Genomic DNA, 15,085 nt, shown 5'->3' on the forward strand with positions numbered 1-15,085 from the left:
TTAAAACAATCTCAAAATCAATCCAATTATTGCCAACCTCCATGGCAATAAATTATCCTACTTTAAATCTCATTGGCAACAAATTAGAAGTAGATTCATGAAGAGATCATTCAAATTAGTCTCCCACTTTGCCTATAGGCATCTAATAAATATTCCAATTTCTTCTATATTATTATCAAACACTGTACTAGAAAATAAGCTATATTATTTCTGCATAGTAGAACTGATACTCAAAGAAAAAATTGCTTTCAAAATTTAACAGCAGCTATACCCTTCCTCAGAAAACAATTTCTTCTATAGTTCTAAATCTAAGATCTATAAAACATATTTATTACCAGTTTTCTTTCTATTAGTGGCATAAAAGCCATTTCTCTATCAAATCCAATGTCAATGTTGGCTGTGCAACAAAGTCAAAAGCTACAGGCATATCAGTACCCACTGCCATCCCACAGCCCTGAAGCCTTGTCCACCACCACCAGACTCTGTTATAGCTCATGGGCTTCAGGAAAGATGAGGTACCCTCTACAATTCAATGACTTGATGGGCCAGGGTCAGTGAGACATGATGAAAGCAGGAGAAAATAAGTGAAATCTGTGCAGATACTGACAAAACAGAACCACAAAAAAGTAAGAACATGCCATATTTGGTTTTCTGTTCCTGCATTAATTTGCTAAGGATGAGGGCCTCCAGCTCCATCATGAGCTTTTATCTGGAATCCAGGTAATAGAGAAATCTATAGGGACAGATAGTAGATTAATGATTGCTTAGGGCTGGGGGCAGGGATGGGGATGGAGGGATGGGGGTGATAGCTAAAGGGGACAGAATTTCTTTTTGAGGTGATAAAAAATTCCAAAATCTACTAATTACAGACATTGATAATGGTGGCCTATATCAGTTATTATACCAAAAACCACTGAATTGTACATTTTAGATAGGTGAATTGTATGGTATGTGACTTATATCTTAAAGCTATTTTTTGTGTGTGTGTCGTTGTTGTTTTGTTTTGTTTTAAGAGGTGTGTCTTAGGGGTTGGGGAAGAAGTCAGGGAAGAGGTGAGCCAAGAAGTCCCAAGCAGGGAAGAGCATAAGACAGAGACTCAAGAGTAATCCAAGATGAGATGTCGCACGGGTTCATATAATCAATATATGCAAAGCAAAGGTGCAAATGTGAGGAAAGGAGATACAAATTGTTTGGACAGGCTGATGCTTTATGACAGCAGTTCTCAACCCTGGCTGCACAGTAGCATTACTTGTTTACAAGGCGAGTCACTTTTTGAAGACACGTTCGTTGCTCGGTTCCAGAAACAAGTAGATTTGCTAAGGCAAGGTATTAATAATAATTCTCACAGTGTGGCTTTGAACTGAATCTTCAGCATCACCTAGAAACTTGTAAAAAATGAAAATTGTCCATGCATACCTCGATACAACCAGAAACTCAGACTGTGGCCCAGTAATCTGTGTTTTAACAAGTCTTCCAGGTGATTCAGATGCATGCATAAAAATAAACTAAAACAACGGCAACAAAAATCCACTAGAGACAGGGTGAACATTCTGCACCCAGACCCTTGATGTGAACATAATATGGTGTACCCTTCTGGTTCTTTTTGTCAGGCCTGGGAATAGCTATTACCAAGCAATTTTTCTAAGAAACTTTTGTTTTAACCTTTGTTAAGGAAAGCAAAACCCAGGTGTTAGCTATATTGTTCACAGATCTGAAAAGAAACTGAAACAGATGTTTTAGATATTTAAGGTTTTAACAGGAAAGTATTCCAATTTAAAAACCAAGATGTCACTTTTTTTTTTTGTAACAGCAAAGTTATGAGAAATCTGAAGTTCTCTCAAAGATTTAATATTTCAATTCTAGGGCATATAGATATTAGATTGGACTTCCCAGACACACTGGATGAAGGAGAGAGAGAGAGCAGCTGGAGTACCAAAAAGGATGTCAATTCATATTCCTGGCATGATTCAGGACACCCTTCTCACCTGGTAAATAGAACTTCATACAGAGCAACATACTATTTGAAAATAAGCAAGTTGATAAAAAGTAAATGAATCAAAATGAACATATAGAACTAATTAAATTAATGAAAGTCAAAGGAATGTGTAAATACAATTTTCAGATCTGAACTTAAGCATAAACAACTAGAATTTTAAAAAATAAGTTCTACTGCAAAAACAAGCAATGGGGAAAAGACTCCCTATTTAATAAGTGGTGTTGGGACAACTGGCTAGCCACATGAACAAGACTGACATATGTTCACCTATGTAACAAACCTTCACATGTACCTCCAAACCTAAAATAAAAGCTAAAAAAATAAAAAATAAAGATTATATCATGGTATTCTAGCACCTTGAAAAAAAACAATAAACAAAGAAATTTGAATAGATTCCTTTAAGAAATGGAATCTGTAATTTAAAATTTTACCACAAAGAAAACTCTAGGCCTAAATGGTTTTACCAGTGAATTCTCCTAAACATTTAGGAAAGAAATAACACCAAACTTGTATAAAAATGCTTCCCCCGAACAGAAACAGGAAAAATTTCCCAAATAATTCTATGAGGCCTACGTACCTCTATGTCCAACAACTGGGGAAATTAATACAAGAAAAAATACTACAGCTCAATCACTCTCATGGACATGAATGCAAAAATCCTAAACAACATATTAGCAAGCCAAATTCAGATTTACATAAAAAGCATTAAAAAATAAGGTCCATTGTCAATATAGAGTTTTTCTTTCTTTCTTCATACAAATCCATATTTAATGAAAATAGGATATGAATAGAATAAGAAAAAAGTCTATTATGGGATTCTATTAATGAGAATTTTACAGAGAATGTGAAGAAGTAATACGGACCAGTGAAATTTTTCCTTAGGTCTTTTGGAAACACATTCATTCAGTCGGTCAGTTGGTCATTCACTCATTTCGCAAATATTAAAGAACACCTATGCAGTGAACACTCATTGTTCTTGATTACTCAGCACACAAGTTCTCTTCACAGCAGTACCTATATTTATTTTGAGGTGTTACTTTGTCCCATTGATTACACGCAATGCAATAGGATTATAATCCAAGATGCTGCAGTTCCCTAGCCATGGGGTGGGAATAAGACCCATGTCAGGTCAAAAGGATGCTCTCTTGAAATTTAAGTCTTGGGCAGAGGCACAATGATACTGATGGGGCACATCCTTTCTAAAGGTCATATTCTCACCAGATTGTTGCCAGCTAGGGCTTTTTATATGATTCTTGTTCCACAGGGTTGGGGAAGAAAAAACAGGGCACTTTAGTCAGAAGTTTCAAGGTTTCAATTATGCAAGATAAGTAAATCCTGGAGATCCACTGTATAGCCTAGCAACTATAGTTAATAATATCATATTGTATACTTAAAATTTTGTTGAAATAGTACATCTAATATGTTGTATATTCTTTTTTTTTTTTTTTTTTTTTGACACAAGGTCTTACTCTGTCACCTAGGCTAGAGGGCAGTGGCACAATCAGGGCCTACTGCAGCCTTGACTTCCCAGGCTCAGGCAATTCCCCGCCTCAGCCTTTTGAGCAACTGGGATTACAGGCACATGCCACTATGCCTTGCTACTTTTTTTTTTTTTTTTTTTTTTTGGAGAGATGAGGGCTTGCTATAGTTCCCAGGCTGGTCTCGAACACCTGGGCTCAAGCAACCCTCCTGCCTCACCCTCCCAAAGTGCTGGGATTATAGGCGTGAGCTACCACACCTGGCCTATGTTAAGCATTCTTATTACAAAAGGAAAAAAATAACAAATAAAGGGGAAAAAGCTTTTGGAGGTGATGTGAATATGTTTATGGTATAGACTGTGGTAATGGTTTTAAGAATGTATACTTATCTCCAAATTCATCACATTGTATACAGTATGTACAGCTTTTCATATGTCAATCATACTCAAAGTGATTTAATAAAAGAGGACTCATGCAAGGGCTAAAAGATGAGACCACGTGCTCTCTAAGACTCCCTTCAATTCTGAGTTTCTATGATTAAAATGAACACTGTCAGCTAGGATTGTAGTATCAGTAAGGAAAACTGGCCTGATGAAACAAAAGCTAACTGAGCAAGTGCAACTTCTTGGAGAAATGTATCCTCCCTGCCCCAGTACTTAATACCTTTATTCCCTTTTTGTTTCTCATATCTGAAACCCTTCCTACTACTTAGTACAGGAATTTTAGCTTTTGGACTCCTCACATGTGGCTTTTGCTGACACTATTGTCCTGTTCACCTCTGGATCTCAGGGTTGACTTAGAATAAACCCAAAGTCTCCCGTTGTTCACATGTATACTAGAAATTCTAATGTGGCCACTGGCTTACTATCTTCTCCTACCACTATCCCCAGCATTTCTGGCAGTAAAAGTGCAAATTCTACCACTGCCATCCCACCTGCACTGAGTTACATCTCACCTGTGCTGAGTCAAAGTGGCAGGAAAAAGATGTCTGTGGATTTACCACAAGTTTCTAGTGGCAGTGCACCAGGAACCCTCGGGAATCACGAAGAAAATCTTAGGTATCTACCTAAGAAAATCTTAGCTATCCACCTCCCCTACTCCCACCTCTGAGAGTAAATAGCTGCTGTCAACTAGGAAAGATATAAGCACATAAATGACATTTCTAAATTGGCTATTTGTAGTTTAGAGTCTATTTTGGGGAAAGATAGGAAATCAAACCCTCTGCACATACTTTCACCACCACATGTTTTATATCAAAAAGAAATTAAACAAAGGTTACTATCTAAGGTAAAGTGAATAATGCTAAACCAATTGCAGTATCCAAAGACTTAGAAAGGATAAAAATTTTCTTTGAATTTTAGTTCCTTTATTAAAATTTGGCTCTTCTGACATAATTTTAGCTTCTTCAGCAAAATTTACTTAACCCCTCTCACCCATCCCTTCTCATGCCTCTCGTTCACAAAAGAGCTAGGCAATTGCCTCAAACAGAAGTAAACACAATTAGAGAGCAACCCAGAGAACAAGAACATGGGAAAGGAGGCAATCCAGGCAAGTACTTGTACATAAAAATCTTTTCTCAAAAATGGCCACAAAAACTGCTCTTCCTTTAGGCAAAATCATCGCATATCCATCAATAATACTGACTTGTTGAAGACATGGGCAATAAGAAAAGTGTTCAACTTTTAACCAGTTTAAAAAAAAATTCTATGGGTTTCACCTTGGCCTAGATCAATATCATGAAGAGGGCCATAAGTATCAGTTTTTAAGACAGGCAAATCAATAGAGTCTATCACTTGTCCTTTGCTAAGAGTTAAACCAAATGCATGCTTTGTCAAAAGAAATCCCATTCCCTGAGGCAGGTAAATGGCAAACGCAGACTCACAGTTGGTGATGTCACCTTGAAGCTGCAGAATCTGAGGAACTGGCATTGTGAGAACAATAAGATCAAACTGCTCAGGGGAGCCTGTTTGTTTGGATACTTCCCATTTGTCATTTCTTAGGTTGATCTGCGTCACACGATGTCTGAAGTAGACTTCTGCACCTGTTCCAAAAGCAAAATCATGTCCCCATTATCAGAATTTCATATATCAATAAAGGGGATGTGAGTAGCCACAAACTGAATCCATTCAAGTGAACAAAATGGCCAAGACTGTCTTCTATAGACCTCCAGCTCTCTTCCTTTACTTTCTTTCTAATTTAGTGGGAATTCATCCCTACCTGGCATCCTTGGACTTCCCTATCAGTGCCTGCCCTGAATCAAAAACTACTCCTACAATTAATGATAAAAATAAAAACAATAACTATAGCTACTTTTCATTAAGCAGCTACTATATGCCAGCTGCTTGGTACACATTATACTAATTTATCTCACAGACAAGGAAATAGATTGAGAAATAGCATGCCACGATTTCAAACTATAACCATCTGACTCTAAATCTCATCTTTTTTGCAGAACAAGTATACACTTCAGTAAACGTGTGTTGGCAATGAAATAAGAAGAGCAATATTCCCTATTAAAAGAATTAATATTTCCTATTAAAGGACCTGAAAAAGGTTCTCTGTAAGGGAAATGCAAGTTCTCATCAATAGATCAATTGTCTTCACTAAGAAGAATCAGAATTTAGAAACATACTCTAGAGTACCCTCCCATAACATTTTCCTTCTTAGCACTTAACACAAGGATATTTTAATAATTATTTCTTTAATATTGTCTTCCCTTTTAATCTGTAAGCCCCATGAGCTACAAATTATACCTGTTTTATTTCTACGTATAGCATATAGTATACATAGCATAGAATTTATTAGGTAAGTATGTATTTAAAATAGTGAATTATGAGGCCAGGCACGATGGCTCACACCTGTAATCCCAGCACTTTGGGAGGCTGAGGTGGGTGGATCACTTGAGGTCAGGAGTTCGAGACCAGCCTGGCCAACATGGTGAAACCCCATCTCTACTAAAAATACAAAAACTAGCTGGTTGTGGTAGTGCATGCCTACAATCCCAGCTACTCAGGAGGCTGAGACATGAGAATCACTTGAACTCGGGAGGCAGAGGTTGTAGTGAGCTGAAATCGCACCACTACCCTCCAGCCTAGGCAACACAACAAATAAAAAGAATGAATTATGAACCATAAACTGAAAGAAAGTACAACTGAGTCATTAAGTCTCCTTAGTAAACTAGTACTCACCTTCCAGTTTTCAAAAAATTTTGATTTACAAGCAAATCTACTTTTATTCAGCTTTGTGTATAGAAAAAGAAAGAAATGAAGATGGAATGAGGGAGGAAAAAAAGCACACTGAAAGATCCTGTTCATCTTTACCCGGGAAATCTCACGTTCCTAGTCACTAAAAATTCAGCTAAAGTTCATCCCAAAGCTTCCTTTCTGTAGCCACTCCAGCTCAATGTGATCCTTCCTCTCTATGATATTCTTCAACCATCACTGCCTTTACTATTCATTTTGACAATGATTCAAAATATATGCATGCTTTAGTTGTATCTTATCTATGTAATAATACTCAAGGCTCCTTCATGTCAGGTCTTCAGATCGTATACACTTTTATCTCTTTCACTGACCCTTAAATAATGCTACACCCTAGTAAGCACTCCAATTTTTAAAAAATCAAATGTAAATGTTAGAAGAAACATAGTTCTAGCTAGCCCAAGAGATCAATCTCTATTCAAGGCAGTGTGCATCATTCTGTTCAAAGATTAGAGCAAGGGGCTTGTAAACAGTACTTCATCTTGCCTGAGGGCTTTTCTAAGGCCCCTGCTTGGGGAAGGTGCAAATAATTTGCACTTTCAACACATATACACCATCTCCTTTATTCCAACAAGGTCAGCTCTGCTTCACTCTGTTTTTATTTATTTAGGATGTCTCACCCTACTTGCCTCACTTAGTCCATGGCCCTGTCCTGGACCTCAGCTAAGTTAACTGATTCTATGTTTTCTCATAATATTCCTTTGAAGAGAATATGCTTTTATTGTTGGTGGCATGAGTGTGTGTTTAAGGGGACTTAAGTTCACAGTCCTAGAAAATTCTTCATGCCCCAGATGAACACCTTGAAAATGTATCCCAATGACCACAAGGTGTTCTGCAAGGTATATATATATACATATATACATATATACATATATACATATCTACATTTATATATATATATATGTCAGTGGTTCTCTAAGTATGGACCCCAGACCAGCAGCACCTATGTACTAGAAAATGCACATTCCTGGGCCCCAACCCGACCATACTGAATAAGAAACTCTGGGAATTGAGCCTCGCAATCCGTGTTTAACAAGCTCCCTTAGTCTTGCCATGATGCACACTAAAGTATGAGAACCACTGGGGTAGGTGGACAGGCCCAAATCAAACACCACTGGCAAAACCACCCAAAAAGTAGCATTTATCAAGAGGTAGGAGAAATGGTATAGCCTCTCTTATTAACCAGAAAGGTTTCCTTTCCAACTGCTTGGAGCAAAGTTTTTGGGAAAGTGGCATTTCCGTGTGAAAGTAATTAATAATTTTCACAAAGACTATGTGTTTAAATCTATAAGCTCTGGAAAACCCAATTTGAAAACGGATAAATAAATTATCTCAAGAGTTATGTCTGAGCTTAGTAAACTTGCCCATGTCCCTCTCTTGCATAAAACCCTTCAATGGCTTCCCATTGCACTTACAGTATAAAATCTTTAACATTGCTTACAAAGCCCTGTATAATCTGGCCCTGCCTTAGTCTTGAGCATCATCTTTTACCATTTTCTCCCTCACTCAGTACCTTCCAGTCATAATGATCTTTTATTCCTTGAACGCACTAACCTCCTCCTACTACTTCAAAACAGTTCCAATTTGATGTGTCCACTGCATGGAACTCTCATCATTCAGCTCTCAGCCTAATTCCCTCTTGCCTACCTTTCAGGTACCCATGAAAATATCAGCTCCTCAGGGATGCTTTCCCTAACACATCTCCCCCATCACTGCTCTAAAACCTACTGGGCTAGGTCCTTTTATTGTAAGTTCTCTCATAATGCTCTCACTCTTTCTTAACATTTATCATGCATCTTTTCTTTGTATGTATAATTAGTTTAATGTCTTTTTTTCCCACTATACTCTACATTAACAGAGGCCAGGATCATGTCTCTTATTGACTTTTGTTTCCCCAGCACATAATATTTAATTAGAATAAAATGATCTTCAGATAGCTATAAAGATATCAGAAGTCTAAGAAGGTTTAAACATTTTACAAAGGCAAATGTGTTTCTGTTATATATTTATTCAATTTTATCCCTGGCCTTCCTCCATTTTAAGGAGAAAATACAAGTTTATGTTTCTCCTATGATTTCCCACAAATAGGTTTTAGTGAGCAGCAGTCAGAACTGTTCAGATGGGACCTGAAGTGATGTGAACCATCTCTAACTGACTACACACCTTGAAGTAAATAGAAGAATGCTTAACCTGGTTTTCATGCCATCCTCTAGCTTCTCTAAAAAGGACATCATTACGGATGAGTGCCAGGATCACCCGCTGGGAGAAATTTTGAGACACAACCACCCAGACTCACTTCCCTTCTATCAATTTTAGAAAGAAAATAGGCACAAAAGTAAAAAGAGGGAGAATAATAAAAGTAAATATTACCATACAGAAGCCATCCTAGCTAATGGCATCTGCCACCTAAGCCATTTTTTTCTAATAAATTGATCTTGTCAACTTTGACAGGTTACATTGCAAATGTTGACTTTCCAGATCGCTAGCCAATGTCCTTTTTAGGTAGATGATAAAATAAAAACAAATAAATGCAGCAACAGTCCTCCTTATTGGTAGGACAAGCTAAATAAAAGCTTTTCATTCTGTGTCCTGGAAGCTAAATTCATCTTTTCATGAATAATTTAGTAACATGGGACCTTATTCAAAAGCAAAAGGACCTGGCCCATCATTTTCCAAATGTCATAGGCAGGAACCATCAGGTGACCAATTTCCCAGGTTGAATAAAGAACTAAGGTGGTATTACTCTTCAATATCTACTTCCCCCTATGTCAGGAATTAACTGATGAAAGAGGGAAACTAGGGGCACAGGGAACTATGAGGTTGTTCTATTGAACCATGTGTCTACTGACACGTAGCACCAGGTGGGATGGGTACAATCTTCATACTGTAGGAAAATAATCAATAAGGAAAGAGAAGGCTCTACAAAATAGATGTTAAATTGGAGAATATGAGCACCTCTCATTGCCCTCCATGAGAGACTTAATAGAAAAAAACAACACGATTAATTGCAAAGCCACTTCAGTTCTGTTACCAACTAGCCAAGCCACCTCAGACAAAGTACCTGAGGCTCATTCTTCGCATTAATAAATAGGGATGATGATTAACTCCTTTGAAATTTACTGTGAGAATTAGAAACTACATACGTAAAGTACCTAAGGTAGTGTTAGATAAATAGCACTTAATAACTGATAGCTAGAATCACTTTTGCTATTGTCAATTCTCACCCCAGCATAATGACAACTATTATAAAAAAAGAACAAAAGAAAATCATGTTTCACTCACTCAAGAAGATTGTATTAATGGAGAAGGCAGGCAGTCAGTGAAACTGATGCCAATAAATACAGCTTTCTCTGCAATGAGGTTAATGCGAACACATCAGACAATAAATTAAAATAGAACATAAGGTCAAGAAGAAACTATCTATTTCCCCTACCCTTTACTATTTGTTCTGGGAAACTGGTCTAGTTAAATATTGGCTTTAAAGGTTTGAACCTATTCTAAAGCATGCCTGATTAGGCATATCCCAGACAAATAATTTCCCTGCATATCCCAGACAAATAATTTCCCTGGGAGTCTGGTCCCAATCTGAATGACCACTGGTTGGTCCATCAGATTGTGGGGTTTTAAACTCAACTAGATTCCAAAATACAGAGTATTTTTGAAATAGTTGGCAATTTTATTTCTTAAAGTAAGGAATATGTGAAGGTCAGCTTCATTCAAGTAGAATATTTTTAAACTAACATTTTTCAAGAGATTACTATGTGACTGGCTTACTATTTGCTTGAATTTGAGTGCATTATATCTTTCATTCCTCACAACCCTTTGTAGTAAGAACTTCCATTACAACATTCTGTAGTAAGTACCCTCATTTTTGCATTTCATTACCCTCATTTTTTTCAACAAAAGAATTGAGGTACAGATTTTAAACTTTCCTAATATTACATGAACAGAAAGGGATGGTAGGACGTTAACTGGAATCCAGGTCATTCTGATTTCAGGGACTGTCTTAGCTTATAGTGTGGAAAAACAAAAATGTTTTTGTGGACCATTTATAGAACAGAAAGGTTTAAAGGGACTTAAAGAATGTTTAAAAGGGATATAAATATAAAATTAAAAATATTATAGATAGGGTCCAACAAATCCTATAATAATAGATCGGGGTAGAGGAGAAAAAGAATCTTGAAGTATTACAAGAATAACATTAAATAACATTAAAATAAACAAAGAAAAATTTATATAAACTCAAGTTAAATAGACCATGAACTTGATATAAAATAAATTTTTAACATGTATACCACTCTACCTACTATGTAGAAGGTGCTATTAGGTTCTGAGTGAGCTACAAAGAATTAAAAATAATCTCTTCTCTCAAAAGCTTAAAAAGCAAAATTTGAAGTTAAAACATATGTATTCCCCCAAACACCTAACAAAATAAGGAGACAGACGCAATGTATTCAAGGATGTTTCTCTGCCAGGATATCAACTCCATGAAGGCAAGGACATTGGTTCTTGTATCAATAGTACCTAGAACAATGTTTGGCATTATGGTAAGTATTCAATAAATGTTTATTGAACAAAAGGATATATGTAAGTATGTATGTATACATGCATGCGTAGGGGTGAAAGTTCAGTAAAAATCAACTGACAAAAGGCATACTAATATGAGAAAAAGCATACAAATTTATTTAATCATAGTTTTGCATGACACTGAAACCTTCAGACTGAAGACCCAAAGATACAGGAGTCAATTTTTATGCTTAGATTCAACAAAGTATGGACAGCTCTGCAGCAATATGATTGGACAAAGGGTTATATCTATGGCTAACAAACTGGTGAAACCCATCAAGGCCTGTCTGTCTAGATTCTTCTTGTCCTCTCTGTGCAGCATTCTTTCTTTATGGTTATAGGTCATGACCCTCTCTGGAACTGTTATGAGCTACAATCAAACATGGTAGGTCAGATAATTCCTTTATGGCCAGTTTCTACAAAGGAAGGCAGGGGAAAGCCAGAGTGATAGTTATAGGTTTTATGGCTGGTTTGGGGGGAAAAGGGGTTCTTATTTCTATGACCTGCCTTGGGAAAAGAGATTCTATTTTCTAGGGCTAGCCTCAGGGATGAATGCTAGGCCAGAGATAGGAAGGCAGAAGAAGGTCAGAGAGAGCTACTTCTGAGGGCTCCATTTTGGGATATCATTTTCTAAGCTGCTGCACATGTATGCATGCATATCAGTTAGTAAGTACCTGATGATTTCAATAAGTATACTCATCCAACCTGGGTCAAGGGAAAATCATGGTGGAAATGAGATTTTTTAAAGTGATACGGCCACACTATATGAAGCTGATAGTAACATTCTACAAAACGTCCAATAGTGTCACCATCTGTGATGGTCAATTTTATGTGTCAACTTGACTTGGCCATAGGATGCCTACATATTTGGTCAAACATTATTCTGGGTGTTTCTATGAGCATGTTATTAGAAGAGATTAACATTTATTATCAGTAGATCAAGTAATGCAGATGGCCCTCCCTAATGTGGGTGGGCCTCATCCAATCAGTTGAAGGCCTAAATAGGACAAACGCATTTATCCTCCTTCACATAAAGAAGAATTCTTCCTGCCTGAAAGCCTTTGAACTGGCTCATCAGCTTTTTTCCAGCCTTCAGAGTAGAACTGAAACATTGGCTCTTCCTGAGTCTTGAGCCTGCCAGCCTTTGGACTAGAACTATACCACCAGCTTTCCTGGGTGTCTACTATGCTGAATCACTCTGCAGATCTTGGGACTTACCAGCCTCCATAATCATGTGAGCCAATTCCTTATAATAAATCTCTCTCTTTATCCATACACACATATACACATGCATGCACACATACATACACACACATACCCTATTGGTTCTGTTTCTCTGGAGTAGTCTAACATACCATCATATACTGAATCTCGAATGGAGAAATGGTCTAAGCCAGAATGGTATTTATTATGTTCTCATGTTGTTTATTCAATCTCACTGACCTCTCTGATGCCCAGTATCAAGGATTCTTGGGGTTCTCAATAAGTAATATTTGATGATAAAGACCAAAACAGTAATTATGCTGAAAATAGCTTATAAAAAAATTCTTAGGCTATATCCTTTCTCAGTTATCTCGACTTGGGTACTTAACTGAATTATGATTCATCAAGAAGCTTCATTCTGCTTTAAAAATAATCATCAATTATCCAAGAAAAATTCTATTTTCTTTTTTAAAAGGTCTATTTTCAAAACACTCATAAAATATGTAAGGAACAAATGAAAATCCTAATAGAAAATGGGCAAAGGTTATGAATAAGACATTCACAGAAGAAAACTGCAAAAAGCTGGCTAATAAAACAAAAAAATGCATAAACTCACTTGTAATTAAAGAAATGCAAATTAAAACTACAAAGAGATCCAATTTTTAACCTACTACACTGGCAAAAATTAAAAATTTCCATTATACCCAAATGTGGGGAAAGAAACATTCTCTTCACTAGTGGTGAGATGTTCTTTAAGATTAACATACAGCACAACCTAGCTAAGTTAAAAATGCACATATTGTTTGACATAGCTATTCTTCTGTGACGAATTGATCCTAAATAAAGATATGCTTCCAAAAGCATGTCAACAATAGACATGCAGCAATGTTTGTATTAACAAAAACCAAAACAATCTCCCAATCCCATACAGCCTAAATATTTACCAGAAAGCTAATAGTTAAATAAATGATGGTACACATATGTCATAAATACTAGACAATCATTAAAGAAAATGGATTACACTAAATTTGCTGATATGAAAACAGATCCAGGATACGAGTCAAACAAGGTATAGAATCATTTATGTAAAATTATTCCCTTTGAGTATATTTTTAAAAGAATAAATATAAAGAAATATGTGTGTGTATATATATATATACATCTATAATATCTATATTATAGATAAATAGAGACAGCCATGTAGCTCAATAGAGAGATGCATAAACATTGTCCTGGAAATATACACTGGAAACTTATCAATGATTACTTTGGGGAAGGACTAGCTATTGATCAGCAAATAGAGCACCTAATATTTATAACTTCCTGTATAGTATTAATATGTAACTATGTGTGTAACTTGTTTTTAAATGCTAATTTTAAAATTTAGGCAGAGAAAATCTTACTCCCACCTGATTCTTTCAAGTAATGCTTAATAATTGAAGAAATTCCTTGAGGTGCCACAAAGTTACAGTCTCCTTCTTTCATCACCATTCCTTCAATAGGCGAGGTTAGAGGCCTCAAAACGCCATAGGCTAACAGTTCATCATAAAAACTGAAATAAATCAATATGTATATTTAATGTAATTATATACCATGAATAGCTCTAAAAGACTATATTTTCTTTCAATAATTCTCTGAGGTTATAATTCAAAATCATAATTAGATATCTTCCTATGAATATTTTGTATTGAATAAAATGTATATTTTGTGTTAAATAAAACATAATACAGGTGAAGAAGAGAAATGTTTTGAGAATCCATAGGTCTTTTGCTGACTTTAGTCAAAGGCCTATTTCTCTGTAAGTATATTTTAAAAGTAAAGTTAATGAAAACAAACAAATGTATTTAGTATATCAATTTTAAATTTGGTTCAGAAGATTGACTCCCATCACAGCTAGTTGTCTTCTTCCATAACACCAACATAGCAATTGATATTTATTGAGCCGTTACTATGTTCCATTTATCAGCTAATCTAATCTTCACAACAACCCTATGACATCATACAACTGCTAAGATTGATTCCACTTCTTGCAACTAACTCACCGTTGGTGTTTTTTGGCATAATGAGGAGTGCAGGTGACGTACTGAGCACCCAAGTCAGCTGTGCACTGAGGATTATGAGGACTGCTGGCTGTAGTCATTCTTCCCCCTTGAATTAATCCACAGGAAAATGTCTTACTGCATTACAATGAGCCTTAGCAATTAATTCAATGCACCTTAGGTTACCCCAAACAGATTACTTCAAAAATATCTTAAGAAACTTTTTTAAGTTGAAGTACTTGATCAGATTTTGAGATTTTAGAAGGAGTCATGAACAATGTAACAGTGTCCAGCACCATTATAGTGCATATATTTGGTAATAGGAGTCACTGAATGGATAAAACTAAAAATGATGAAAGAAATGTCAGAATAAATGAGTCAACTAATGCTCTTTCATTCATACAGTCAATCTTCATCAGAATGACAGGATTCTGCAAACTAGATCTTCAGAAAGTCTTGGTCTATGATCACTTTGGGAGTCTCATAATCTGCAGAAAGCTGCAAAGGCAACAGACCAAGGCAAAAAATCTATTAGGGACAGCA

General features: G+C 36.2%; 1 protein-coding gene across 8 annotated transcripts in view; it reads right to left on the reverse strand.

Moving 5' to 3' along the window:
* Positions 1 to 15,085, reverse strand: part of RNLS (renalase, FAD dependent amine oxidase) — a 316,262-nt gene that overhangs the window by 297,141 nt on the left and 4,036 nt on the right. For 6 of the 8 annotated variants that reach the window (XM_002820940.5, XM_002820939.6, XM_024254284.3 and 3 more), the window contains exons 2-4: positions 14,546 to 14,651; positions 13,913 to 14,055; positions 5,357 to 5,515 (exon numbers count right to left, since the gene is read on the reverse strand). In XM_002820940.5, the coding sequence (XP_002820986.4) occupies positions 5,357 to 5,515; positions 13,913 to 14,055; positions 14,546 to 14,651 (408 nt within the window). Of the gene's footprint in view, positions 1 to 5,356; positions 5,516 to 13,912; positions 14,056 to 14,545; positions 15,041 to 15,085 lie in introns of all 8 variants that reach the window. The other 2 variants (XM_063727653.1, XM_024254285.3) reach the window with 2 other exon arrangements.

This window comes from Pongo abelii, chromosome 8, assembly GCF_028885655.2.
Source record: "Pongo abelii isolate AG06213 chromosome 8, NHGRI_mPonAbe1-v2.0_pri, whole genome shotgun sequence".
NCBI classification, from domain to species: Eukaryota; Metazoa; Chordata; class Mammalia; order Primates; family Hominidae; genus Pongo; species Pongo abelii.